An 18,322-nucleotide genomic window follows, 5' to 3' on the forward strand; every position below is an offset into this window, starting at 1 on the left:
TTACTTGACAGCGACAGGAAAAGAAATGTTTTTGTTGTTGTTTGTTTTTGTTACATGAGAGGCAAAACCCCCCTCCCCACACTGACTTGACTGGCAGATGAGGAGGGCACCAATAAGGCCAGAGTTGAGGTCTCGGACGGGGTCCACTTGGGACGAGTAGGAGTAGGTGAGACAATCCGGGTCGTTGACGGTGGGTCCGTCATTGGCGCGGATGTCCCACACGTACTTGTGGTATCTTCCGGGAAAGACGGCGTCGTCCTCCTTCTCCTTGCCTCCCGTGGAGTCCTCGTAGCCGGCTCCTGGGGGGTGCCGGGCCACGGCGGAAGATTAGAAATGAAAACAAACTGGCAATCTCGCTCAAGCGTTCCCATTCCTGCCGCTGGTTTCGACAACATTTCAGATAATGATAAAGTGCATTGTGGGATTTCATCCTGTGACAGGAAGACATGAACCGCTTTCAGGAAATGACACGCGCTCAGAGGAGGCGATGAACCTTCTGGCGATGAGAGAATCATGCTCTGACCAACGTGGGATGTCGCACGGCATATTTTGCCTTGTAAATGAAGCTTACTTTTTTAAATGTCTGTGACGATGGGACAATGTTTATTATGTGTGAATGCATTCATTTGCTTTGTCTGTTAGTTTGTTCTGAAATTCGATTCGGTCCATTGTTAACTTTTGGACCACAAAACTGGTATGAAGTAAGAATCAAATGTTTTAAAGACAGGAGTCCTTCTTTTTGAGATTACCTTCAAACTGCTTCCAGTATGTTATGCCCACTGGGCTGATGCTGAAGGGTTGCGATGCCATGTTTTTGAAGTGGACAACAACCCTTTCAAAAGGCCGTGTCACAATCACTGGACCTTGAATACCTGTGAGCACAGAACACAACAACCATGCTAAAATGGTGAACCTTTAAAACATGTGTCAAAGTGGTGGCCCGGGGGCCAAATCTGGCCCGCTGCATCATTTTGTGTGGCCCGGGAAAGTAAATCATGAGTGCCGACTTTCTGTTTTAGGATGAAATTAAAATGAAGAGTATAGATGTATATTAAATTTCCTGATTTTCCCCCTTTTAAATCAACAATTGTAATTTTTTAATCATTTTTTTCTGTTTTTAGTTCAAAAATCAGTCAATCAATCTAAAAATATATATAAAAAGCTAGAATAATCATTGTTTTAGATCTATAAAAAACGGAATATTCAGGGTTTTTAATCCATTTATTAAAAAAAATCTAAATATTATATATCTAAAATGGTCCGGCCCACGTGAAATCAAGTTGACGTTAAAGCGGCCCGCGAACCAACCCGAGTCTGACACCCTTGCTTTAAAATCTCATTGCAATTGTATCATGACAATAAAAGCCATTCAATTCCATTGGAGAGCTCCAAAGGAATTCATTTGGAAACAATCCAAAAGAACAAAAATGGAAACATTAAAGACAATCAGCATTATTGTTACATTATTATTGTAGCAGCTGGTCTGTTCCCACGTACCTGTCCAAGGTGGTCTCGGTTTGAGGACAGTGTAGGAAGCATCTGTGTACTCCCTGTAAACCGCCTTAATATATTTGTGACCCCTATCTTTGGACAGCAAGCTATATGCAAAGTTAAAAAAACAGAAAAAAAACAGGGTACGATAAATGAATAAATAAGCAACTTGGAGCAGACGTGAAATAAACAGGCCAACCTCACCTTTGGTCAGATGTTGCGTCAGCATCTCCCACATGGACGTAGTCCCAGCCAATCTCCACGGCGGCAATGAAATGTTCTCTCACCACGCCGCTCTCTGCGCGGTGGAAAGCCAAGAGCAGCAGCCAGAGAGACAAAAGTGGCGCTCTCATGGTCAATGCGTGCACCTGTAATGGAGCACAAAGACAGAACTAGCTCATAGACGCTGTGAGCGTCCGTTAAAAGGGATCCGCTGGGTGGGAGGAGAAGCTCAAAAGGAACCAACGTCTTTTGGGGGTGGGTGGGTGTGTGTTAGTGTGAGGGAGTGGTGGCTGTCACTCTCAAGTTCACGGGTTTTAAATACTTAACATCACTGTATATATATATGTAGAATATTGAGGATTCTTAATTGCCCTGAGGTGTTCAGGGTGTCCTCATAGGCTCCAGCACCCCCACGACCCTTACGAGGATAGGCGGGATGGAAAATGAATGGATGAATATGTAAATATCAGGGAGGCATTGAGTGATAATCATGTAATAAATACTAATATTAATGAATACATTCTAAAAACCGCAATCTTATTTTACTCAATTCCAAACAAATGATTGTGGGGGGATTTTTAAGTTGGCTCTTGCAACTATTGTGAGCAATAATTTCCAAAGTTGCGACACCCCCGAACCACGGAGTGTGACATTGATGGCTATTGTAATTTAATATGTTTAGAATTCAATTTAATTAGCCCATATTGCTGATAGAGCTTAAAAAAAGAGAGAAAATTGAAGATATAAACACAACAAACCTGGCAACCCTCCTCAAAGAAGCACAGGAAATAACACTTGGATAATTTATTAGGAACAAGTGCTCTAAAAGTCAAATGTATGATAATTAATATTGTTATTGAATCGCTCAGAGGAAAAAAACAGTGCCAATTTAGCAGAAATTCAAGTGTAGTTCATCTTAGTGCAATAAATCTAGCCACAATTTGTAGTACTTTCCTAAGGAATGTGTCTAAGGCTCTGCTTCTTAAGATATCTGTTATATCTAGGGTTAGAATATGCATCTCATCATGCAATAAATTGCAATATCATTAACAATCCATCTAAAAATTGAAAAAAAATCAGTTTCCCAGTTGCAAAAATAACAACACTGAACACAATACTATCATACATCAACAAATGACTGGATAGGTGTCATTGAAATACAGGAAGCAGCATTTTTTTTTTACTTCCTGCAAATCCTACCCACTTGTTTATTGAGTTATTATTCAAATGTGATGTGGCTCAATCAATCCCTCCTGGCATGAAAGAGCCCCCATCGTTGATCCCCACTCCTCGAACGTTCAAGTTTTTCGCTCCAGCCGTTCACAATGGCGTTGTAGTCCTCTTCGGAGAATTCCTGCGTTGAGACAAGCACGTGAGAAGGGCTGTTAGCAAAAAAAAAAAAACTTGGACTATGTTTAGATTGTTTATTGGTTTAGAGTTTGGTCACCTGGATAAATTCACTCTTGATGTGATCTGCTCTCTTCAGCTCTTCTTGAATGACCTGAATGAACTGGGCCGTGCGATCATCTGCCTTAACGTGGCTGAAGCCGGCGTCTTGGAGGAACTAGAAAATCCGACGCGGGATGGATAGAACGTGATGAGTTGAGGTTACTTGCAAATGTAACAATCAGGAGGCGACTTATGGAGAAATTAGATTATTTCCCGAGACAAAGTACTGTTTAATAACCTATGTCGAGGATGATGAAAGAGTTAAAAATATAGTTTTTCATTGTGACAGGATTACAATGATGGAAGATCATTAATGTGATGTTTTAATTGTGTTAATTACGGAGCTTAACGAATGTATTAAACCAGGGGTAGGGAACCTATGGCTCGGGAGCCACAGGTGGCTCTTTTGATGGGTGCATCTGGCTCTTTGCTAACCTGTGAGCTAAAATATGGAAATCGCTGTTGACAGAACTGAGATATTACATTTAGAACTGCTTTAATCTTCATTTTTTTTGCTTTAATCTTCATTTTAGTTGCAGTAGACTCTTCTGGAATGCACCCTCTCATTGATTAGCAACAGCATAAGAATCTTTTAAAAAATATTCAGTTTTTTCCACTTTAAAAGTGGTGAAATTACAAAAAAAAAAAAGAAAAGGCACTCATTTACATGTATGTATTTTGACTTTTAAATTCGTAGTATGGCTCACAAGGAATAACATTTGAAAATATGAATTGTTTGTGGCTCTCTTCGTCAAAAAGGTTCCCGACCCCTGTATTAAACCAATTATTATTATTATTTTTTTAGATAACCCAGTATGATTAAAAGGTGAAATCCTTCCATTTTTTTCGGGGTTTGAACTGGAACAATTCTTGAATCATTCTAATTTGACATATTTTTGAAAATAATGACATTTTCCAAAATATAATGTTACAATTTGAGGCAACTTTTGGAGAATTTGGGGTGTCCAATCATCCTAGCATGCATGTTTTTTGGGGACGTGAGAAAAAAACAACAACCTGAAATACCCAGATAAAAGGCATGCAGGCAGGTTGCTATTACAAGATTATTATAAGAATAAGAAAATGGAACACATTGCCATTCTGTCACCGCTAACTTATTACATTTCCCTATTCGAATCAAAGAGAAAATCCCTTTTTTAATGTGTAAAAAAATCCTGACAACTATGGGTTAACAGCAGTTAAATAGCTCAAGTGCTCTCTCTAGTGGAGAAACAGTCACTGTGCTTCTATCACATTGGTAGCTTCTGTTTTTCATTTTCTATTGACATTAATGCAACTGACATCATAATATGTATACTTTGAATGAATACATTCTTGCCACTTTAACTTGTGTATGTATCTCTTCCAGGGCAATCATTTTGGTTGTCAAAATCCAAAATATACACTTTTTTAAAACTTTTATGATTGGTGGTCTTTGCAACTCCAGTTTTAAATATAAGGAAGGCAATCCTTTTAAAAAAATCTCCTGCTATGGGACGTCCCAACAGTTTTATTTGTTTAATTTTCCAATCGATAGGCTAATACGCCCGTGGCGTGCGCTTACCTTTCCATACTGTGACGGCGTGTAGAGAATGTAGCCTCGCTGTTCGACATAAGCCTCGAACTGGGGGGTCCATGGCTTTTCCCCACAACAGTAGTCACTGATAAGCAGTTGGCCTCCAGGCTTTAACCATGACTAGACAACAAGATAATATTATTATTTGAACAATAATATGTCTTTCATTGAGTGGTACATGCAAAGACTTTGTAGCACACAATTCAATTCATGAATCAAACGAAATGTTCTGGTCAGCCCCAGAACCAAAATTTAAGTTAAAAAAAAGATTAAATGTAAAATTTAGCAGGTGCACAATTGCATACAAAGGTTTGAGGAAGTTGAAATGAATATCGGTTAATCCACCAATTAAAACTCAAAACCTGAATAACCGGAACATGCGTGAGTAATGAATAAGAAGTCAGCAATTGGTTGGCCAACCGATTCAGGTGTCTTAAGTCAGCTGGGTTAGGCTCCACCCCCCCTGTAACCCTTGTCAGCATGAGTAGTCGTTCCGAAAATGAATGAGCACTTACATAGAAACATTTGAAGAGAGCCAGTTTGTCTGCGATGTGAAGGATGGTATCTCTACTGTAGATAACGTCAAAAGAACCCTGTGGGAACGTCCTCTTGGTGGCATCGGCGACTTCAAATTCAACCTGTGTAAGAACAATCGGCCATGATTTCTATGCTAAATAAAGCTTTATTCCACCCACGTAATGCATTCAACGCACCAACGGCAGCCTCTCAGCTAACGCCCTCTCCATGGCAATGTCCACCATATTCTCCGAAAGATCCATCCCAAGCACCTCCACTCCGAATGTCTGGAATACAACAATGCTAACTGTAACATGTCGAGAAATAAGATTTGACTCAGATTGCGATAACAAGAGTCAAAGTGTATTTTGATCGGCTCGGACCTTTGCCATGTAAAAGTCTCCTCCACCGATACCACAGCCGACATCCAGAACCTTCTGGCCAGGTTGCAGGTTGAGCAGATCAACAAATTCCTGTTGGTGGACAGTTAATATCACTGCTAATGTAATGACAGAGGGGCACTAGTAAACAATAAGCAATCGACTAATCATAAATCAGTCACACATGCACATTCTACAGTACAGTAATCCCTCGAATATCGCGCTTAATGTGGACAACATATGGCCACGATAAACGAAAAACCGCAAAGTAGGATCACCCCTATTATAACTACCACAATACATGTTTACACACCATACAGAAATACAAGTAAAATGATCAAAAAGTGTATATTTATTAAATATTAGAGCTATAAGCATGTCAAAAGACTAATGTATTGATATCTAAATATAATGTATATATTTAAAAATGTATCTACTTCAAAAACTGTACTCAGTGAAAATAGTTCTTCTCAGCTAGCTATAAATAAAAAAACCTGGTAAATGGGAATTTTAGTCCAAGTCCTTTGTCTTCTTATGTCGATTTTTTTGCGATATTCGAGGGATTACTGTACATCATTTATTTTGCTGCTTAAATGAGATCAAACTTGTATTTTTTGGATTTTTAAAAAAGAAGAACTGTTTTTTAAGGGCTATTGGCTTGAAAATATGCAGTTGATGTTATATATCTGTCCACAATAACACTTATTTGTGCATTCCGTGGGCCAAATAACAGAAATTTTTCAATAAACGTTGTCGGTTCTGACCTTGGTGGTGTTGGGCCCGCCTGTGCTGACATAACCCACCCCGAACATTTTCTCATAGCGCAGAATCCCTCGTCTGGTGTACTGTTTGTTGTCCAGGAACATCTGAAAGGTGCCGAACGTCTCCTTTGCATTTGAAGAGCGCCAAACCTTCTCTAACAACCAGCAGATCTGATTTGGATTCTTCTTCATCTGCGCGAAAAAAAATATCCCATCCTGAAAATCTATTGTCAAAAGATTTATTTAAAAAAAATACTACCTCAATGTAGGTTTTGACCCTCTTCCTGAGAACAATGTCGAAACCAAACTGCCCATTTTCGTCCTCCACTTGGACGGAGGTGGTCAGGTGGTTGTACTGGGCTTCCGTGCGGTAACATGTCGGGTTGAAATCCCTTTTGCAGTCACCTAAAAGTGAGCATCATGATAAGGTGGAATACATGGATTGGATCCCTAAACAGGATTCACGTTCGATACCCGATCGGTAGTTGCACGATTCTCTGAAGAAGAGCGATCCACCGGGCCGCAACCACCTCAACATTTCCTTTAATAGAAAAATCAGCTCCTGGTCACTGAGATACATCAGCAGCCAGTTGGAGAAGATGAAGTCCATACTGAAGAGAAAAAGGAGAAGAACCATGACGACAATGTTAAAACATAAAGCTCGTGAATTTGGATGCACCTGTTTGGGGGGAATTTTAGCTTGGTGACGTCCGCTTGGAGGAAAGTCACGTTCTTGTGGTGTCCGTTCTCCTGCTTGTTCTTCTCCACGAAGCTCTCCATGAAATCCACGGCGGTCACGTGGCTGGCCTGTTTCAGCAGATGACCGGTGTAGCGACTGTTGGATTGAATGAATGTAGTATGAGTCCCGTATCTCGTGGATGAGAAGGTTTTGGGAACGTGGTCGGTTGATTTGCCAAAGACTAAAGCTCATTTGGAACTGACCCAATGCCGGCCCCCAGTTCCAGCACTCGACATCCGGCCAGACTGGGCAGCATAGACATGATCTCAGGCAGTTCCTGTCGAGTCAGCTGAATGGCGTGCGAGTCCAGCATCATCTCCTGCACCGTGGCCTCCCTGGAGTGCTCCTTCCAAAACTCCATCATGGTGCTACGGACTGCAGTGTTAAAAGTTCTAGTGTTAAAAATGCACTTTCTTCAAATCAAAACACTTAAATTTTCAGTCCAATTTCAGAAAATCTTCACAGAAAGAATACGTGTAAAATACAAAACTTTACAACCGGGATCGGCGACCTTTTTGACGAGGAGAGCCATACACAATTCAATTTTTCAAACATTATTCTTTGAGAACCATACTAAGAATTATAAGTAAAAATACATGAAAATGTGTGCATTTTTTAATAATTTCACCACTTTGAAAGTAAAAAAAAGTATCTGAATTCTTTTGAGAACATTTTTTCACTGTTGCTAATCAATGAGTATGCATACAGAAGAGCCTAATGAAGAAAATTTATGATTAAAAAGGCGCTAGAAATAGTGTCGGCGCCACAGTGCCGGCGTGACGCTCCCATTGGTGCGTTAGGGACTTAGGTCTCTCACCAGAGGTTCCCGTATTTTACCACACAGGTTAGTGTAGAGCCATATACACCCATCAAAAGAGCCACATATGGCTCCCGAGCCATAGGTTCCCTACCCCTGCTTTACAAGATTGACACAAGAACTGCGAGACAGGTGTTTTTACTCAATGCCCTCAGGTAAAATACTTCCCATTAACTAAGAGTTTTTTTTCTCTCCAAGTGCTTTTAAAGCCTCTAGCAGACACTAGAAAAAATACATAATATAGAACCTACTGTCAAAAGAACATATGATAGTCCAAGCAGGTCAGATGCAACTTGGAGCAGCATCTTTTTTATTTTATTTACATTTTTTAATAAAAAAAATCCTCCCACATACCGTTCTCCATATTGTTCTTTTCTGGGAGTCCTCCAACTAACCAGTTTATGGATCCTCACCTTGTAATTTATAGAATCAGCGCTCATGATGTGAATGAACCTGACCACTAGAATTTGACCAATCTGGTTTAAGCGTGGGCGTGAGTGAGAGATCCAATGAGGGATTGGTAAAAAATCGTATCATGGACTACCACGACATCCTAAAAAGCCGTCTAAGAGCGCCTATGGCAAGGACGAGGAAAAGCAATAGGATGACTTACGTGAAGACGATCCCCCCCAAAACATCCAATCAGCCAGTCTCGCCTGGAAAACGACAAATGATCGCCTTTTTTTCCTTTTTTAAAATTATTTTCTGCTGACACGCTGGGATGGCACCGTGGTACGAGCTTATGACGCAAGATTGCATCATCGTTTTACACGAGTTAGGCGGAAGAGAGCAATTGACGTCAGGAAATTCCCAAATAATGACAAAATGTACTTTTGACGTCAACTCCATTGTTAAAATACATTGTGCCCCCCCCCCCCCCGCCCCCCCCCATCAACACTGTTAACCCTTGTGGGACTATACATCTTTTCAAGATAAATTATCATTGGCTTCATTTATGGCCAGGGGCGGAACTTTTGGGGGGGAATCGGGGGGCCAACAGATTGTGCCATTTTTTTACGGTTCTAGTGCAAAGTCCATGACACACATTATAGGTCAATGAGATAACTGGGAAAATAGTTCAAGTAAAAAGAACATAAACAACAAAACATCTCCTTATATAAGCTGATGTATAACCATTGTTCAAATAATTGATTGATAATATTTCAGTTCAGGGAAGCGTTCTAATGTTATCTTCACTATAGTCAATCATTTAATTCCTGGTGGGGAAAGTTCATGTGACACATTTCTTAAGAAAATATTCTATGTACATTCAACAACAAATGCAAGCTATTGTAATTTTGTATTTGTAACAAAGTCACCTGAAAAATGTGGAATACAAAGGTTATATTTGAGACACCCTGTAAGTAAAAGGCTGTACATTATTATTATGATTAAACAAAATGAGGTCGCTGTTGGATGAATATATTAACATTTATTTTCCCTTCACCTTGAACTTAAATTTACATGCTTTACCCACTTTTGTCATGTCTAATCAAATGGATTTAATTGATAATATTAGCAATTCTGACAAAACCAGTTGACCATTTTATCAACCGTTTTCATTCTTTGACAAATCGGTATTAATTCCACTAGATGGCAGCAGTTATTCATAAACCCACACAATACACTACTAAAGGTGAAACTATATAAGCATCTTTACATATTTTTTTTATCTGATACTGTATATCAAATTGCCACAAATTAAAGTAATGATGGATATGTTCATAAATTCACATGATTGATTAAAAATTAACACTGCTGTCGCAGGGCAAAATTAAATTAAATGATTTTGTTGTCATTATAGAATTGTATAATTAGATTTAAAGCTTCCCCACGAAGTGCACAAATAAATAATCAATAAATAATAATAAGTAGCTACAACAAATTCTAATGCTAAAAGAAATTGGGGTGCAAGAGTAAACCGTGTACAACTTGGTGTGCCACCTGCAGACGGAGTTTAGGATAAAAGCTTGCACCAATCAGATAAGGATGAAAGGGCCCCGAGTCTGACTGACGGCATAAACCAGAATTCATTATTTGCGTCTCTCTATCGTGTGTTGGATCTGTTTCCCCGAGGTGACTTTACTTACCTTCCATTCACCTGGAACGTCGCTAACATCTGACGCCCCTCCGTCTCGCACGCTCCAGGCCTGCAATCCGAGGTCCTGGTGTTCCGGAGGTCATGGAAAGTAGCAAAAGTGCAAAGTAGAACAGCGGCAGGCGACGAAATATAATAAAATATGGATGGCAAAGACGTTTGACGAAGCAAATGACCCGGATCACACTCGCTTGCGCACAAATTGAATGGGGAGAAGGATGAGTGAGCAATAATCCTTATAGTTTATACTTAGTACTTACTTACAAGATGATGTCTTCTGGTTGGTTGGTTATTAGGTGGCAAAGGTTCCATCTTGCTTATTTTTTTCCAAGAGTTCCCGGCCAACTTTACACCTCATGTAGAAAAATTCATTCATTTTCTGAACCGCTTATCTGAACAAGGCTCGTGGGGGGTGCTGGAGCTGATCTCAGCTAACTAAGGGCACCAGGCGGAGGACACATGAATCGATGGGCAGCCAATAGCAGGGCACGCAGAGACAAAGGACAACCAATCATGGCTAGGGGCAATTTATAGTGTTCAAATGGCCTACGGAGGAAAAGGGAGTACCCGGAGAAAACCCACACAAACCCAAACATGCAAACTCTACAGCAAGGGTGTCAGACTCGGGTTGGTTCGCGGGCCGCTTTAACGTCAACTTGATTTCACATGGGCCGGACCATTTTAGATGTAATATTTAGATTTTTTTTTTATAAATGTATTAAAAGAACTGAATTAAAAGCCCTGAATATTCAGTTTTTTATAGATCTAAAACAATGTTTATTTGAGCTTTTTAAATATATTTTTTAGATTCTACAAAATGATTTCCGAACTAAAAACGCAGAACAAAATGATTAAAAAATACAATTATTGATTTAAAAGGGGGAAAATCAGGAAACTTAATATACATCTATACTCTTCATTTTAATTTGATCCTAAAACAGAAAGTCGGCACTCATGATTTACTTTCCGGGCCACACAAAATGATGCGGCGGGCCATATTTGGCCCACGGGCCACCACTTTGATACATGTTCTCTACACAATGAGGACCCACCTGGAATAGAACTTTCGAAGATGTGCTAAGCATGCAACATGTCTGCCACGGTGTGCTAAGACATTCCGACATCTGCCTGTGTCTTACTTTTGTTAAAAAAGCAAATCTCCCTGAAAATACTTAAAAAAAATAGAGCTGTCACCAAGTTTGCTAGAAATTAAGCTGAGGAGCGCAGAGCTTTATTTAAATGCACACTAAACACGACCTTTAAAGCCATCATGCGAGCATAATTCTCCCTCCACGACAGCTTAGACATGAGTCATTGCAATTGGTTAGAGGCAAATGATGGCTCATAATAACAATAACGTGTCGATGGGTCACGTGACATCTCGTTTCGACGACGAATGTGAGCTACTCCATGGTTCTTCATTTTCTGAACCGCTTATCCACACCAGAGACGCGGGTTGCTTTGACATATTGCCATCGCCATCTTCCCCATAGAAAAGCCAATTTAGAACTGCTTAATTGAGTTTAGAAAAAATACAAAGACATGTTTTGGCTTGCTGTTATTACATTTAGCTCATTAAACTCAAGGGTGACCTTTATCTTTTGTGTTTAGAGTAGGTACACAACGGTCTCCTGACTACTTGGCCGGGGGGGAAACACGCAATTTGTCTTGCGTGTGGGCCAAAGTCTGCTTTCATTATTATTTAAGACACCAACAAGTAGATTTAAGCAGACACAACAGTCTATGCGGCCCCTTCAAAATTTGACTTTGACATAAATTGACTTTGCTTTTATATTTTTGCCTTAACAAGTACGACTCGGGAAGTAAAACGTCCTCTGCAATCAATACCCCTGCTTGTGTGAAAGTTTCTTTAGTTTTATATCATACCTGTCAACTCATACATTTTCCACGTCTTTTATAAATTTTCAATTGTGTACGCCGTATAACAACTTTGGTACGGGATTTTTTTTCAAGTAGGTTTTTTTTTAAAACTGATCTCGTTTTACCCATTTCGACTCTAATCCGGATTGTCATCGCCGATTGCTAATATTGTCATGTTTTAAACCTGATATGCGCATTACCATTTCACACATCCGCCTTTTCACTATTTAAATATAGCGCGTCAGAAAGCCGTCCACTTTGGAGAAAATTTTAGACATTTACGTGCGCCCTATTTGAGTGTGCCGGATAGCATTTGTATGTTTTTTTAAAGTCACTTAATAAGGGGAATTGCAATCATTAATAAGGGGAGAAATTAGCTGAGGTTGACAGATATGTTATATGGAAAATTCCTAGTTTGAGTGGGTGTTCTTGTGTGCATTTTCCTTCCTAATGCACGGGGAAAGGTCAAAGATGCCAAGGTGACTTCAAACCAAGGGCAACATGAATAGAAACATTTAGAAGAGAGGAAGCTGGGGTCTGACAGAACCTAAACGCCATTTAACATCTTGAACTTTTGCTCTGCAGGGACTTGGAAAGCTCAGAATAGTTTGCACATCTGCTGCCATAGAGGATGTTGCACAGAGAGCCTGTTTCTGGAAAATATTTGGATGCATTGTGAAAACCAGGATGCGGAGATCATAGTCTGTGTGGCAATATAAGAGGTGGTGATGGATGATCATTTCTGCACTTTGACCTTTACTTGGAAAGTATTTAGAAGTTGAACTCGAGAAACATGAATTCATCGGCTGCCATTGATGGGGATACGGGTCGAATTGTGTTTTAATTGGGAAGGTTGACGGCCAAAATTAACAAACTGTACCGTCATATTTTTCTTCAAAGTGATTTAAATACATTTGATGAAGAAATTCCCTTTTAAATAGCTTTAAAGATCTGGCATGGAGATGACAAAAAAAAAACTAAATTGCCCAAAAACTTGAAGTTATGAGGGCGTAATTCCATAAAAATAATTTTATACCAGCTTGGTTTGACCGTAAAACTGCTCAAATTATTTTTGACAAAATAGTATCAAAACAAAACATTTAGTTTGAATCCCATCTTTTTTTGAAACAGTTTTATTAACTTAACTTTAGCGTGAATTCATGTTTCATTTAAAGAACAAAAAAATGGACCATCATGTCATTTTCTTTTTACCCAACAATTCTCCCACCAGACTTAGAAACATTTCTGCCAATGACGAAAGCGTTAAAGTATAAATTGGGAGTGACGGACCAAAAATATGAAAAATAAAAATTCTCATTTCTGAGTACACACAAAACCGCCTGCTTTCTGTTGACCTTTCCTTTCATTTTCATTTTCAAATCACCTCCTACAGGATAAACAACTTGTCCATCCACGGAAGAAATTTCATGCGTGCACCTAGAAATGCAGCAAACAGGCAGGAAGAATCACAAACTGCCTTTTTTGGGTGATAACAATTGGGCGCATTGGCTATTTATAGGACATGAAAGGTAGACGCGGGGGTGCATTGATGTGAAGCAGCCTGAGGAGAACATGGTCTCCTCCCACTTGAGTCTTCCTGAAAAAAAAAAAGATGGAGGCGGGAGGGGGAAAAAAAAACACAGGAAGGAATAGAATAAACACGGTTACTGGTAAACATAATTTGACGATGGCTTCCATCATTTTGACCTCCTTTATGTTTGGTGATATACTTTTACGGTCTGGACAAAGTGGCGTTGACGCATCCTAGTTCCCAGCTTTGTGGGAACAGTTTGCTTTTTTTATTATTCAAGTGCGACTGTGCACAAAAGTGTAAAAGCCAGCGTGTGCGGTCAATTGGTCGCCGGTCTTTTGGTCGCCGGTCTTTTGTTCGCGGTCTTTTGGTCGCCCTGACCGAGACAGCGGGCGACCAAAAGACCGGCGACAAAACAAAGTAAAACAACACGGTCTACCCATCAAAAAAAGCCAACAATGGCCATGAGCAGTTTCACTAAACCGACGTGTGAGTCTATAAGAGTTTGTATGTCCCTTTTAGAAGCTACGTCAGTCAGGGTCTTAACAAGTTCTCCAACAAAAAACAATAAAAGTCCGGGAAATTTGGAGCTTTTCTTTAGCCTAATCATTACTAGGGCATTAAGTATGACTAAATAGTCATTCGCAGTTCGTATATAGGGAATTTGAGCAACAATTTAAATGGTAATTATCAATAACCTTCCGGGCGACCAAAAGATCGGCGACCAAAAGACCGGCGACCAATCGACCGTGTACCAAAAGCCAGGACTGCAAAAGCAAAGTCGGGAAGGAATCATTTTGACTCGATCCGTCGTCAGTGATTTCGCAAACCGTCCATTGACCTCACGGGAAAAGGACAGAGGGTCTTACAGATCCATTTTTCATTTCCTTTCGCTACGTTTGGACTTTTCTTTTATCCGTTTGGTGTAGCACGGGTCCGAATGTGGGCGATCCCAAGGCCACATTTGCTTGATGTTATTTGCTTAAGTCTCCACAAGTGGAGAGAAACGCAATGCTTCGTGCTTAATCATTTGTTTTGGAAATAAAACAGTTAATCAGCCTTCCGAAGAAGCACTCGGTCCTGACTTTCTTCTCTTTGAGCTTGGGCAGATTTCCATCGTCTAAGGTTCTGACCACAAGCTCCTGAGAACAGAAGAGACTGGATCAATCAATCAATCAGGTTTTGAAGATTGTTCAAAGTATCAAGCGGCGAGATCTTACCATGTACTTGAAAGCCAAGTGCTTGAAGTCCTCCACCATTTGACTCATTTCAGTGAGCAGAGCTTCTCTCTCTTTGAGCAGCTTGTATTTGTCTCGATTCCAGCGAGACTGTTTGGCTGTCATTTCAAAGGTGAGGCGATCTTTGAAAAGTCGCAACTTCTCCAGCTCCACGTTGGTTTTCAACAGCTCGGCCTTGGTCTTAAAAAAGATCTTCTCGTTGCTCTCCATGCGTTTGCGGATTTCGCAGTTTTCCATTAACAGTTTTCGGTAATCCAACTCCAAGCATTTTAGGTAGGTGGCCATGTTTTGCCCTTTGTCCAGCCATTGGGATTGACACTCTCCACTGAGCGGGATGTACGACTGCCTGAAAACCGTCTTCATATTCATCTTGTCTGCTTTTTTATTGTTTTTCGCTTCCATCTTGTCCAGCCAAAAACCACCAAATTTGCCAGACCGGGTTTGCGGTTTCAAGGACCCGAGCTCAGCATTTTTTTGGGCCCGGTGTTGCCTGTAGTGTCATATGGCTGTCATATTTGGCTATGATGACATCACTAAACACTCCGATACATAGACAAATTTCATGACGTCATCAAAGAGGGATGCCATGGTGGCAAGGTAGTCAATGAAGTCAATACAGTAAAGAAAAATAGCGTTATTTTTGGACTCAAACTTTTATTTGGACTTGAATTCACGTAACATTTGTTTGTAGATAGTGTATAATATACAACCGTATATATTGTAAATATATTATCCCCCTCCTGTGATTACTTTGTTACTTCCTGGACAGCATTTAATTCCGTTGATTAAAACGCCGACAGGAGATGAAAAGTGTTTCTTCTGAGTTGTAAAAAACAAAAAAAAAAGGAACGGCTTTCCGTGTCACACAAAAGCAAAGGAAGGAGAATCTATTGAATTGTCTCTAAGGATTTACACTTCACTGCAGGGGGTCGGTTGCTACTGGAAATCATTTGCGATATTTTTCATTGTATCGACCCAAAGAAAGGAAATAGCACTGCAAACTATTTTCAAATGCATCACGATGGATGTTGTGCTAACATTTTTTTTCTTTCTTTCTTGCAATGGCTTTAAAAGCAAAATCCAAGCAACCCCAGTGTAATGAGAGAAAGTCCCGGACCTGCAAAAAAGGTTACAAAATCATGCAGATCGGACACGTACAATTACGCAGATGATTTGATTGTCAGAATCTATCACAATTCAACATGGCGCTTGTGAGTGACAAGAAGGCTGATATTTGGAAACAACCTTACAATACCAAATAGTACTGCATGTATTTTTTTTACATTGTGATTTCAATAGTCCTTTTCATGAGAATTTAGTAGGCTTTGGTGCTAAATATAACAGTACAAATGGGATTTAACCAAAAAAAAAATCCCTGTATATATCATTTCATATCATGTTTAAAACTTTTATTTCTCGTATTTGCATTTCTAGGAGAAAACTACCTATACGAAGAATACAAGAATACAGTGAAGAGTAGTAGTAGTACCCATAATACTCATTCCTTATTATGTTGGAGTGTTGTTTTCATTAGCCATGATAAAACAATAGAATTAAATCATTTTTCTGAATTACTTGTCCTCACAAAGGTTTGTTAAGCTTGTTAATGCTTTAAAAATTGTAATTTGAGTTTCCTACTAAATTCCAATGCACGTACTCCAGTGAAAAATCTCACAATTTGAAGGTAGCAATTGGACTTTTGAACTAAGTTATGTCAGTTAGAATTTGAAGGTCAACTATTGAATATATTGGCACTTTTTAAATTTTTTTTTTTTTGAAAAGATGATCTCAGTAACGTTGTGGAGTATTTGGATCTGAATGGGTGGAAGTAGATGACTTAAGTGCTTTGAGAGCAAATGTGCAGGTGAGTCAGCATTTGTAAAACTGTAGTACTCGGTATTGAAATGACCCGATGAAGCAACATGGGCTGTACAGTGTTATCATGCATTTTCACAACAGGGCAAGCCCTAACAAAATGAAAATGAGTCTTCGTGGACACCTGACAGTAAATCACAATCATGCCATGACATGACAGTTAACGTGTTAAAATCCGCCTCTTTCCCAATACGGAAGACAACTTTTTAAAAATCAACATTTTACGTGATATAAACCACAGCTTTTAATGCCTTTGGGAAGTAGCAATGAGGAGGGCAGTCAATTAGTTTCACTATTGATGAGAGTTGTTTTGTTAAGTAGGTTTTTGTGGAGTTGGTAGCATTCATCATAAAATTAAACTTCTGTCATAAATAACATCTTTGTATTTTCAATAGAACTCTTATGATACAGGATCAATTGTCACGTAGTAATGCAAAGTTGGTCAGTTCCAAGCTGGTTGTCGTAAAGTCATTTACAGTAGTAGATAGGGAGAAAAACACAAATCAGTGATATTTGGGGGGATTTTTCTTCCTGTGTGTAGGTTATAATACAACATTTTGCTTTTTTTTTTTTATCAACCCCAGTTTTATATATGGAAACTCTTGCTCTCGTTTGGAGAAGAGAATCAAGACCATGAAAGGTCAAGAAAAGATGTCCGCTTTTTGAAGACCCTTTTCCTCAGTCAGTCCGCTTACATGTGCTGCTATTACATCCTAAACTACTACAAAGGTCTTCAGATCTGTTGTTTTAAAATGTCAACTCAAAACCAGTGAATCACTGGCAATGGAAAAAAGCTATTGATTCAAGATGGATTGCGATTCCTATGGACAATGTGTCAAAATGTCAAAAATCACATTGATGTAACACAAAACAACAAACAATTTAAGACAACAGATTCTAATGCCAGCGATGAAGAAAAATCACCACCGAGTACAAAAACTCGCAATTGTGCAAAAAACCTTGCAGCAATTTGGACACAAAACATTCTGAAATGCCATGTAAACGTACTGACCGAGTTTGGGAAGTAAATGTCATCTTTCTAACCTTTGACGGGTCATTAAAGAAACGTTAAAGTTCTCAAACCGGTCCTCAAAGGGCCGCGGCGGGGGCGGGTTTTCATTCAAACTCGACAAGAAGACACCTTTCGTGGATGTAATTAGTTGACGGCAGTCCGGGGCTACTTACTGTATTTTCTCGCATATTAGCCGCATCTGCGTATAAGCCGTACCCTTAAAACCGTTGAATTTTAGAATTTCTCTTGTGTAAGACGCCCCCTGATTCACAATTTTCACCTCCATATTCATGGTTTTAATTGGGAGTACAAATGTGTTACTTTGAAGGGAAAATCTTAAGAAAAATGATCGCACGTGGTATTTCCGAGATACTATATGAATCGAAAGGATCGTTTGCCTGATTGCACATTATTTGGGTCAAAATCATAAGGAAGTTAATATGCCTGTCTTTGTAAATGCAAAATATCAAATGATTCAATTTGAATTCTCTTGACGAGAACTCAATGCTTTTTAATGACAGAAATTTCAACTTTCTTACCAGGCGTTTAAGATGTTGTGGGGGCCATATTGCTTTTAATGTCAAAATATCTCCATTCTTTCGAAGGCTCATATTACTGTAATAATAATGTAAATAAAAATCAAAAGAAGTCACGTGAGCAGTATGGTAAACACTACGAACACATGTTTCAAGGCTACTCGTGTCTGGCCAATCAGAGCAGGTTTAACTACGGTAAG

At 39.4% G+C, this 18,322-nt stretch overlaps 4 protein-coding genes across 5 annotated transcripts in view; all 4 read right to left on the reverse strand.

The window, feature by feature from the left end:
- The window catches only part of f8 (coagulation factor VIII, procoagulant component), a 15,361-nt gene extending 13,458 nt beyond the window's left edge, over positions 1 to 1,903 (reverse strand). Inside the window, exons 1-4 of the mRNA XM_077609896.1 lie at positions 1,696 to 1,903; positions 1,498 to 1,598; positions 750 to 872; positions 87 to 299 (exon numbers count right to left, since the gene is read on the reverse strand). Coding sequence (XP_077466022.1) covers positions 87 to 299; positions 750 to 872; positions 1,498 to 1,598; positions 1,696 to 1,844 — 586 coding nt within the window. The 5' untranslated portion in view covers positions 1,845 to 1,903. The remainder of the gene's footprint in view (positions 1 to 86; positions 300 to 749; positions 873 to 1,497; positions 1,599 to 1,695) is intronic.
- Positions 1,904 to 2,502: 599 nt separating this feature from the next.
- On the reverse strand, positions 2,503 to 8,715 carry pmt (phosphoethanolamine methyltransferase). 2 transcript variants are annotated; one of them, XM_077610471.1, is made up of 12 exons: positions 8,565 to 8,715; positions 7,338 to 7,509; positions 7,075 to 7,230; positions 6,870 to 7,006; positions 6,655 to 6,800; positions 6,399 to 6,587; positions 5,638 to 5,727; positions 5,452 to 5,541; positions 5,254 to 5,376; positions 4,727 to 4,858; positions 3,161 to 3,277; positions 2,503 to 3,067 (listed from the first exon to the last, which is right to left on the reverse strand). In XM_077610471.1, the coding sequence occupies exons 1-12, from the start codon at positions 8,587 to 8,589 to the stop codon at positions 2,957 to 2,959; spliced, it is 1,488 nt and encodes a 495-aa protein (XP_077466597.1). In that variant the 5' UTR covers positions 8,590 to 8,715; the 3' UTR covers positions 2,503 to 2,956. The 2 variants fall into 2 exon arrangements, with proteins under 2 accessions (XP_077466597.1, XP_077466598.1); XM_077610472.1 differs by lacking the exon at positions 8,565 to 8,715 and adding an exon at positions 8,306 to 8,454.
- Positions 8,716 to 12,442: 3,727 nt separating this feature from the next.
- mid2 (midline 2) overlaps positions 12,443 to 18,322 on the reverse strand; it is a 72,033-nt gene continuing 66,153 nt past the window's right edge. Inside the window, exon 12 of the mRNA XM_077610214.1 lies at positions 12,443 to 13,527. The gene's annotated coding sequence lies outside the window, so the exon portion shown is untranslated. The remainder of the gene's footprint in view (positions 13,528 to 18,322) is intronic.
- LOC144081940 (uncharacterized) lies at positions 14,269 to 15,087 on the reverse strand. The gene is made up of 2 exons (XM_077608527.1): positions 14,682 to 15,087; positions 14,269 to 14,603 (listed from the first exon to the last, which is right to left on the reverse strand). Exons 1-2 carry the CDS (start codon positions 15,066 to 15,068, stop codon positions 14,484 to 14,486), a joined length of 507 nt encoding a protein of 168 aa, XP_077464653.1. The 5' UTR covers positions 15,069 to 15,087; the 3' UTR covers positions 14,269 to 14,483.

The sequence above is a fragment of the Stigmatopora argus genome, chromosome 9, assembly GCF_051989625.1.
Source record: "Stigmatopora argus isolate UIUO_Sarg chromosome 9, RoL_Sarg_1.0, whole genome shotgun sequence".
Taxonomy (NCBI): domain Eukaryota; kingdom Metazoa; phylum Chordata; class Actinopteri; order Syngnathiformes; family Syngnathidae; genus Stigmatopora; species Stigmatopora argus.